Source organism: Mastomys coucha, unplaced genomic scaffold, assembly GCF_008632895.1.
Source record: "Mastomys coucha isolate ucsf_1 unplaced genomic scaffold, UCSF_Mcou_1 pScaffold12, whole genome shotgun sequence".
In the NCBI taxonomy this organism is placed as follows: Eukaryota; Metazoa; Chordata; class Mammalia; order Rodentia; family Muridae; genus Mastomys; species Mastomys coucha.
This window is the reverse complement of record NW_022196894.1, coordinates 54,130,793-54,141,284: the sequence shown is the minus strand read 5'-3', so window position 1 is coordinate 54,141,284 and position 10,492 is coordinate 54,130,793. Positions and strand designations below refer to the sequence as shown.

Below are 10,492 nucleotides of genomic sequence, written 5' to 3'. Positions count from 1 at the left end.
TTTTTTTTTTTTTTTTTTTTTTTTTTAAAAAAGGCAAGTAGCAAGGAAACTTCTAATTCTGAGTAGAAAATATTTTACTTTGTTTCCTGTATGTGCTATAAGACACATTCCAAAACAGAATTGAAGGAATATCAGGACTACATTTTATCAAGTGAAAACTGAGACCGGAAATGTATTTAATGTCAAGGCCACTCATAAACTGGTGATCCTTTTGTGGACATCTGTAGACACTGTTTAATACAATAGTCTTTGTATACATCTACTGTTGAGCACTGAGCCATGATCCTACCATGTAAACCTCTCTCCTCTTCTCTAGAAAACCAAACACTAGGTGTTATTCTATGCATAAACTCTGAAGCCAGATTGCCTGCCTTTTAATTCCATTTCTGATTCCACTCTGTTTCCTCAAACATACCTCCTAGCACTCAGTCATTGTCAACCATTACTATTTCTGTATTCTACAGAAATGTTCAATCATTCACAAATTAGAGACTCCTTGATTTTTGCAACACAAAGTCACATAGAAATACCTTCTTCTTGTAATAGACTTTTCAACCTAGTTATGTTTAGGAGTTAGCGATTATAGCCAAAATATCACCTCTCAATATGATGGGCTAGGAGTCAGCCGATTCCCAGCATGTGGACAAAAGAACAAAAGCCCTAGGAAGATTCATCTGTTTTCACGTGGACATTTAAGATTGCTAACTTCCTGCTTCTCCCTCCCCAAGACAAACACTTGGTGGGAGTTTAACTGCCTCTTTACCGCAAGGAACTGTTGGGGAACACTAATATGGAGGGAAATAATCTACTTCCCTTTCTTTGTCCAGATTATCCAACAACCTGGGACAGCCCAAATCAGCCAGTTCCCAGAGAGAAAGACAACTCAACACACACACACACACACACACACACACACACACTCCTTTGATTCCAGCTCTTAGCAGCTCTGGGTTTTCTTCCTATATGGGGTTTTCTTCCTATATGGGTTTTCTGCCTCTGTGTACTTGGTTGTCTTTGGGCATCTGCTTTCAGCAAGATCGGGTGGAGAGATGAGACCTTGCTCTGGTGCCTTTTTATTCTTTAGTGTAGAAAAAGAAACCATTCCTGCAACATTAAATGACTTCACTTTCAAATATGTGTGTGTACAATTATATTATATATTGAATATTTTATATATATAATATTCAAAGAATATAAGAATGCTGTTGCATCTCCCTAACATACCTGGAGATACATTTATAAAGACCCTACCTTTGCGAGTGACTTTTCTCAGTCAGGACCTTGAGAATAGCTAGAATCACAGTGGACGAGGACAAGAAGGACCAGAAAGGGCTTAGCTGGTGCTGAAATGCTTGTGCAGGAGCACAAGAGCAACCTTTACTGAGCAATTAGCATTTCCTTAAGTTCCCCAAGGGGTAGAGTTACAGTTCCCCTCTGACTTGGTACGTAGGAAGTATCTCTCAATATAGAACTATACTTTTTGTTGTTTATAAATATTTTTAGCCTTTGAATTATGGACAAGAATTCCTGGAGGGAGTCTGTGTCAGCAAAGAGTGATTAGCTGATTTGAAGTGCCATGATGTGGAGACGCTGGAATACTGCAGGTCCAGAGCTTGCTTAATTTTGGGCTACAATTAGCCCCCTACATAGCCATTCCTTGTCTCCCTTCTGTGCATCCTGTAACTAACAGATAAACTCCTAGGGGTGTATTAGCTAAGAAGACTACTAGCTTCCACCAACCCAGAAACTGAAGAATGTCATCATCAGGTAGCACCTGGGGCTTGTATGCGAGAGTCCCCAGCCTCCTGGACTCTCTTCTGCCCCTCAGAGGTGCTTTCTACATTGTTTTAAAATGTCCTGATTTACAACTTTCTTTGTTCTGTTACTAAAAACCATGCATGAAACTACTTCACAAGCCTAATATTCCAACAAAGAAGACTGGAATGTATTTTCCTGGGTTACAGTCACTCAGAATTTCGGCTCCAGGATAAATCATGTCTTTTATTCTTTAGAGATGAGAGATGTTTCTTTTGATGGCATAAGGTACCAAGTAAAACTATTCTCTTTGAAACTGAAAACACTCTCTGACTAGGATGAGGCCATTTGTTTTTCTGAGGCCAGAAAAAACATTTGAAATTGTTTTTTTTCAGGTGTGTGTAACTTCTGCATAAACCTCACCAAAATATTTTTATACTTATTCAGTTCCACTGAGGTCTCTGAATCTTAACTAACATTCATTAAAACACCTTTACGTTTTATCACATCAATGAATCCCTTCGAGTATCCATAAGGACCAGAATGTCTGTGTTCCTTTTATTTCAACTTCATGGTACATGGCCCAGATGCCTTCTCTCCCAACGCTTCCACTTTGGGGAAATTTGGCTTTTTCTCCTCTGTAGCTTCCCCAGCCTACTGATTGCATAGGTCAGAGAAAGAAAAGTTTTCTTACCAGGCCTGCCATGTGGCCTATCAGGTATTCTGGGTCTCATAGGAGTCGTGTGTAATCTGTGTGGTGCTGAAATAGAAGACAGGCTTTACATACATATACCCAGTAACTAGTACTTGAAAGGCCACCCAATTGACCTTAGTTACCCTAGGGGCCAATAACCAAGGACACTTCATATACAAATAGAAAGAAGATTCTGAAATTGCCAGTTACTTATTACCTAGATCATGCAAAAGGGATATAAAACAAATGAAAATACTTGTGGCTGGAAGGCAAAGGGACACAGAATGAGGTAGCTCATTTGTAATATTAAGAATCAATCATTTAGTACATGCTTGCCAAAAGTATTCATTTTATCAGGTGGTTGCTTAACAAGATAAATACATAATAACCCAGTCATCCATCTACCTACACATCCATCTATCCGGCCAGTCACCTACATGGCCAGCCAGACTTCTCAAAAAGGAACTGCTATCCTGTGGAACATTACTTTTCCAAGGAAAGCAATCTTAAGGGTCAAAGAAAAGAAAGATAAAGAAAGGAAAACTTAGCCAAGAAAATTAATAACATCATGCGGTCTTTATCAGTGTCTTTGCTTATGAACTCTGAAATTAATAAATATTCACTGTCTGTAATTGCAATACAGAGGTGTGAGAGAAAACATACTCAGTGTCCCACCTGTCAAGGAAAAATGAGCAAGGAATCCTAAACTTAACATGCTACCTCCTGCTCCATGGTGCCTGCCCATGAAGGAATGGAAATGAAGGAAGCCTTGCTGAATGAAGATGGAGTGACCATTGCAGGCCAGTTTGGGAGAAGATACAGAACTATTTGTGCCTCCTAAGGACTCAATGCATGTGGTGTTCCTGGCGTCTATCAGCTACTGATAGTACACTGCAGACCACACATGTATGCCTGCCACCAAGTCTCTTGGTAATAATCCTTTAGCTATAGACAGGAAAAAAAAAGTTTTTCTTGTAAACTATACAAATGTTACATCATTTAATGGTTCTGTTCACGTCTTGAGTGGGTATTTATTAACCATAAATCAGCAATGTTTTGCCTGGCAGGCTTTAAAAAAAAATACCACCTGTGAAATAGCTTATACTGTAGTGGTCGCTTAGACACTTCCAGTGTGAAGACTTTGATGAGCAGGATTTTGCCATACAGCAGGCCAACTGCAGAGGCAGACTGAGATCCTCCAGGGGCCTTCCTGGGGCCATCCCAAGGGTACTAACCATTGGCGAACACAAGTGCTGCTATTATAAAGGCTTAATGCCCACAGAGCCAAAAATGCCTCATGATGATTTGCAAATGGTTCCCTTTGATTTTCCTTTGAGAATGGTAAAAGTGTCAGTCATTTTAACCCAGTTCTGCTTTTCGTGTAAATCCCTTTGAGCATTTGATTGCTTTTGCTGAAGAGAGCTAAAGGGATCCTGGTTCTTATTTTCCTTGTCATAGACATCACATGAATCTTCCAGCTTTGCACAGGAAGGAGATCAGAGCAGGGTGCAGCAATGCCCGGCCGTGTGCAGTAATGCCCAGCTGTGTGCCGTCGTTACTTCAAGATGAGGACATGAGGGTTTTTTTTTTTTTTTTTTTTTTTTTTTTTTTTGGTTTTTCGAGACAGGGTTTCTCCGAGTAGCTCTGGCTGTCCCGGAACTCACTCTGTAGACCAGGCTGGCCTTGAACTCAGAAATCCACCTGCCTCTGCCTCCCAAGTGCTGAGATTAAAGGCGTGCGCCACCACTGTCCAGTGACATCAGAGTTTTTGATCTGGTTTTTCTAGGAAGAACTTAAAGAGCTGGAATAAAAATGAACTTTAGGCTGTGAGGTACTCAGACAGCTCAGCACCCGACAGCACATGTCCTTGAGAAAACCGCTCCAACTCTACACCTAAAAAAAGAGGCAGCAGGGCTTTCTGACTATGTAACCATGTAAACAGCGTGCCAGGAATTTTTGCGGGGTGGCCAGTAATACAAAAATTTTAAGATATTTCATACCTATTATCTTTAAAAACAACCTCTAAAAGTATTAAAAATAAAGTATTTAAAACAACATCAGAAATAAATATACAGTGATGATAGGCACTCTGCCTCATTCCAAATGGAGACAAAATCGAGAGCTGAAAAGTCGAATAATCATGACTCCCTAAAAGGTTTTCGGGTAAGGACATTGCTACAATGTACTGAAGTAAAAAGCTCAGTACATAGAGATGACTCCCTGTGTAAAAATGCTTGCTGCCATGCCTGGCAAGCTGTTTGAACCCCAGAATCCCGGTGGTAAAAGGAGAGGACCAGGACTGATTCCATTAAGGCACCCTCTGACCTCATACACATACCATGGTCATAGATACCCTCTTATTAGCCCCATGTACAGACAAAATAAATACATGTAGAAACAAAAGTGGGGAAGGTAGAGAGAAACTAGCTTAAGATGCAGCACTTTGTGTGGGAATTGTCTCAGTAGAAGTGGAAGCAAGGTTGCCACAGAGAAAATACGTAGGGGCATCTAGGAGCGGGTTCTGTTGTGGCCCAAGGAGTACCGCTGCTGAGGGTTTGTGATAACAGTCTCATGTTTCAGTAGTTAGAGCACAACATCGGGAGGAATGATTTCGTCTCCGCCTCTAGTCTCTCCGAGGGTAACTGCTATCTGAGGATTGGCATTAAACAAACCCGCATGTCCCAAATGGAACCTGAAGTACCTCGGAGCTCAGGCACAGCTTATCAAGAGGGTCCTGTTAACACACAGCTTGTCTTCATCAAAATTGCCCCTCTCTACTTCTAATCAGGATTATCGGAAGGCACCAGTTTATGGGTGCCCCTCTTCTCCCCGAAGATAGCTTCCTTCCTAGTTATTATTTGAAATTCTATACAACTGTACCCTGAGTGAGCCTAAACCGAAGTTTTGAGACAAAACCAGGAAAGCACAAACCCTAGAATAGCAGAGCAGAGCCTCAAACTAAGAGCTATCTGGACACAAGAAAAAAAAATGATAGAGCATTGTACAACCCTGCTAGGAACATTTTGTTGAAGAGGTACATCGTTTGAGCATGAAGATGCTGCTGCCATTCAAGACAGTAATGTGATTTTCAAAAAGAGAAGAAAATACCCAAACCAGAGAGGGTTGTAGCCATACAGAGCTGATTGTGTGTCGTCAGTGGATGAATCTGGCAAAGAGGGGTTGAGAAGGGAAAGCAAAGTAGGAAGATGGAGAAGGTCTTCCTTATTTGTCAGATATGAAGGTCAGGCTCATGAAGGTCTAGCAAGGTAAACAAAACAAAACAAAACAAAAAAACAACAACAACAACCTCCCCAAAGCCCTAGGGACTTTAAAAATTAGATATCAGCATCCTGCATCCAACAATACATCTGAAGTAACAACCAAGGGATCTGTGTACTCAAATGTCATTCAGTTTGCCTAAGATTCTTCATCATTAATATGAAATTAATTGAGTAGTTCACTCCAGTGAGGAAATATCATCTGTAAGCAAGGTTTCTTGATTAAAGGAAAATAAGGGAAACTTTCCCTCCAAGAGTGGAGAGACAGCATTACCCTGAGTTGTCTTTGCCAATTCAGTTGTTCGAGGAATCTTAGTTGTGAAGAGCTCTTGGGTAGACCGGTCTGTTTCTTCTAGGAAAAAACACAGTAGGATGGGGTGATGACAGGGACAACGCTCGAGCACTTCCCATACAATTGCTCACGGAGTAGTCTGTATTCAGGAGAACTGACTGTACTTGGAGCTTGACTGATGCCTGTTGACATTCTTCTTAAATGGGAGCTCACACGACGTAAAAGTTGAGTGGAGTGAGCTTGTTACTTTAAGGGCAATCCATGAATGATTAAGTCCCTTGTGGAACAAAAATAACACAATTTACCCATGGTGGTTTGTAGTTCCTCTTGACTAGGTCTTGGTGAAATCACAGGTAGGTGAGGAATGCCCCGTGTCTCTAAAGGTGCTGCAAAAGAAAAGTAGTAAGTTGGTAAGTATTCAAGTCAAGGTCAGTAATAAACCAGAATGGAACAGAAGGAGACACCTTCACTTGAATGTAAAAGAGACAACATCTCCTGAATGGTGAAGAAAGTTAGTGTGCACAGGACTCTCAGGAGAAAGACAATGAATGGAATGCTGGTATAATGGTTCTTAACTGTTTTCTACCAGGAGGCACCATAAATGACATTCTGGTTTCCCTCTGTAGAGGAGACCTGGCCATGATGGAATGTGGTTAGGATACCTTCCTGGTTTTCTGGTTGTAGCTCTGTCTCTCTTCCTATCGCCTCAAAGCCAAAAGGATCACAAAACTGTTGGGATAAGTCTGCTCTAAAAAGCACATCACTGGCAGCTTTCACATTTTGACCAATATTAACTTCTTGCATCGTCTGTCAAACTTGACATATACTAATGTGTTGCAGCATCACAGCTGAGAACCATTAAACCAGTAGGAGTTATTAACTAGATGGGGAACAGGGAAAGTGGAATCATGGAGATAAGTGAGGTAGACATGGGCAAGCTTGGTAATGAGCCTTCCCGGGCTTGTCTCCAAAGCAAAACCTTTCAGTATGGAAACCATGTTTCTCTTTATTGGAAACGGTGGCTACAGGGAAAATGCCATCATAAAATGAACTGAGAAGAGGTGACTTTTCAATTAGCGATCATTTGAGAAAGACCTGCAATCAGGATGGTATCAGAGAAAGTAATAAGCTGGTTGGTTAATATGAGAAAAGCATTACCTATTGTTGTCTTCGGTGGCTCAACTCTAAAGGTGACAGGAGGCAGAACTATGCCAAAAGTAAACCAAAGAAACACTTGTGAGAACTGCTACAAAGTTAAATCATAGTTTTTCTAGCTAGATACAGTTACTTAAACACTTGAATATTCATTAAGAATCATAATAAATATGAAAAAACACTGCTAGATTCTAGTTGAGGAACTTAGCTAAATCTTTATTTCATTCACCAATCATCCATCATTTGAAGAAAACATGAATCAATGGGCTACCATTTAGTTTTTGCTAAAACAAAACAAAAAAACAAAACTGCAAAAGAGTGTAAAACAGTTATCTACACTAATAATTAAGCTGTGTAATTTCAGTATGATCTCCTCTTCAGTAAAAACATTTTCAAAGCAAATAAAGCCTATTATGTTAGTCTTCCTATATTTAACCAGGAAAAGAAATTGAAACAGGATTATATGATTGAACTTCCTAAAAGGAAACATATTTTATAACCACACTTTTCTGTATCATGTCCCTTTTACTTATACGTTTACATCAGGATTTTTAAAATATAAATATACATTCTAGCTAAGAAAATAAAATGTTGTTTTTGTTTGTTTGTTTACCAGTTTCGCTGTGAGAGACCTCAGGCTCTGGTTTATGGGAAAGTCGTTCATCTTTTGGAACTGAAAGAAAAAGATTGTAAAACACTGTCTACTATGACAGTGAACATAATCTTTAGATGTAAATCTCTAAAGCACAAAGGATGCAAAGGTGACAGAGCAAAGCTTAGAAAGAATGATCATTCTTTCAAAATGGAAACTATGCCTTCCTGGAGGAAGTTACAGTGAACAAATGTAAGGTTGGTCACAGTTCATGTTGAAGTTGCACTTAAAAAAAACAAAACAAAACAAAACAGAGGGGGGTGAGGAAGGAGAGAAGAAAAACAGAAAGAAAAGGAAATGGGTAATCTAGACACAAGGAATTAGGTTTCCCTTAAGATTGTTGTTTTCAAAATTTTCAAAAAGAAAAGTTTTGAGAGCTCAAGTGATAGCTGCCATTTGATACCCACTAAAATTCAGATAGCAATAGAAAAATACATTAAATCAGATACACGGATAAATGGTTCTTAGACAAAGACAAGAGACAAAAATCTCAAGTACCTACAAGGAAGAACAAAACTTCATTGCAAATGGCCCTGAAAAATTCCTTCTTTGTAAACAGAATGAAATAGATTGGCCACTGACTGTCTTTTTACTGGGGGGAAATATCAGAGTGGTATCCTGTTGCTCATATCAGATCGCCAAGCCAAAACCTTAACCAAGGTCAGAGCGCCCCTATAGTGAGGCCTTGCCTAGGCCTACTTTCTTAAGGCAAAGCTTTCCTCTCATACTGAGGATTTTCAAGACACCAGCATCTCTTTGGTAGGGAGTGTTATTTCCTTGCATCCTACTGGAAGCTTTAAAAATTAAGATTTAGGCAGGAACTCTGCCTCACAATGATGACGAAGAAACTGTCACACCTCGAGGCAGCTGAGCACAATTTAACTTAGGTTGTCAAGGATGGACTTTCTCTGTTTTGATTGGGGAAAGAGGGATGGTTTAATTCACATGCCACATTGGTTCTTACTCTAGAATAATACTGGTTCAATTACAGCAGTTAATTACAGTTCTGGAATTTGGAGCACAACTAGTAAAATAAAGACTCTACTCAAACTAGGCAGGGTGGCACATGCCTTCAATGCCAGCACCTGGGAGGCAGAGGCAAGAAGATCTCTACGAGTTCCAGGCCAGCCTGATCAGAATGCTCATAACTTTAAAGAAAAGAAAGCAGAGGAATTTGAAAGTTTCATGTTTTTATTTATTTATATAATATAGGAAAGGATCAGTAATTCATAAAGTTGACAAAAATCCACCACAATACCAAACTCTTGCCCTTTCCGCTTGGTGTTTGGGGAATTCATTTCCAACTTTGAATCAAACTAAATGCTTACTTGGAGGCTGAAGGGAAAGGTGCTTTGATTTAGCTCTGCAAAGGCCACAGAGATGCTAAGAAGAATGCTGTTTATAGATGCCTATTGATTACAGTTCAGGCTAGACAGGGAATAGCTGGGATTAAGGAAGGAAAGATGTACTACACACAAATCCCGCCACACTCTAAACACATCAGTGACTGCTGCTTCAGCTCCTTGCAGAGTTTGCAAGAAGTTAATGTGGATTCCAGCTGCTAATGTTGGCACCTCCCTTTTTTAGCATGAAGTGGTGATTTAATAAACTGCAGAGCAAACTTTCTAGGGCAGGTGAAATCAGTGGACCAGAAAGTAGCGGAACGATTCCCAGCGAAGGCCTATGAATCATGTTTCCTACTTGATCCTCTGCTGCTCTGAGCAAGTCAGAATTTCTCCCTTTGTGGCTCTCATCTGCATATTAAATCAAATACGATTAGAATCCCTAAAACATGTTCACCATGCTGAGGGCATCTCACCAACATAAGTGATGATGATAATTTGTTTGAGAAGGCAGTTTTAATTTCTTTGTATTTACCATTAGTATATCATTATATACTTACATTAACCAATTAATCATTAATATCAACTGTCCAATCGATTATATCAACCACCTTTTTAGGTAAATTGGGTCACTCTAAAGAAAAGTTAACTATCAAAAGGCACTTCTGAGTAGGAAGTGTCATGTGGGGACAGTTGTAAAATGTGCATGCATGAATGTGTCACTGGAGTTCAGTGGTAAGATCAAAACACTATTGGAGAAAGCTGGTATAATATGGCCTGTAAGAGGGTTTACCCCACCCATGGGCTGCAACCATATTGCTTCCCTTAGAAACATGAAATATCTAGACTGTGTGAGCTTTTCCTTACTACAAGCATGAGAGGGACCAAATGTCCCACCCCTTTGGAGAATACTACCTACGCTTTCCTTGTTGCTACTGGTACACCCCTCCCATCTCCTCTAAGGCATGTAAGCTTCCATTTTTAGTCCTATCCTACTTAGTTAGCTTCCATTATTTAGTCCTATCCTACTTAGTTTGTTTTTGACATAGGGTTCCATGTAGCCCAGGCTGGTCCCAAACTCGCCATGTAGCTGAGGCTGACTTAGAATTTCTGATCCTTCTGACTACAGCTCCCAAGCACTGAGATTGTATCACAGCCAGACAAAAGTATGTAACTTTTTTTTAGTAGTGGGGGCTGAACCTAGGGCTATGGGCACGTCAGCCAAATGCTCTACTACTGAGATACACTCAGCCATTTTATCCTGTAGTTTTCTCATGAGTTCATACTTCTCTTCCAGTGAGTTCCTTCCCCTATAAAATTATT

General features: G+C 40.0%; 1 protein-coding gene across 35 annotated transcripts in view; it reads right to left on the bottom strand.

Moving 5' to 3' along the window:
- Positions 1 to 10,492, bottom strand: part of Abi3bp (ABI family member 3 binding protein) — a 229,041-nt gene that overhangs the window by 31,264 nt on the left and 187,285 nt on the right. For 33 of the 35 annotated variants that reach the window (XM_031364086.1, XM_031364088.1, XM_031364087.1 and 30 more), the window contains 5 exons: positions 7,788 to 7,847; positions 7,178 to 7,225; positions 6,325 to 6,405; positions 6,002 to 6,079; positions 2,450 to 2,515 (listed from right to left, as the gene is read on the bottom strand). In XM_031364086.1, the coding sequence (XP_031219946.1) occupies positions 2,450 to 2,515; positions 6,002 to 6,079; positions 6,325 to 6,405; positions 7,178 to 7,225; positions 7,788 to 7,847 (333 nt within the window). The remainder of the gene's footprint in view (positions 1 to 2,449; positions 2,516 to 6,001; positions 6,080 to 6,324; positions 6,406 to 7,177; positions 7,226 to 7,787; positions 7,848 to 10,492) is intronic. The other 2 variants (XM_031364093.1, XM_031364104.1) reach the window with 2 other exon arrangements.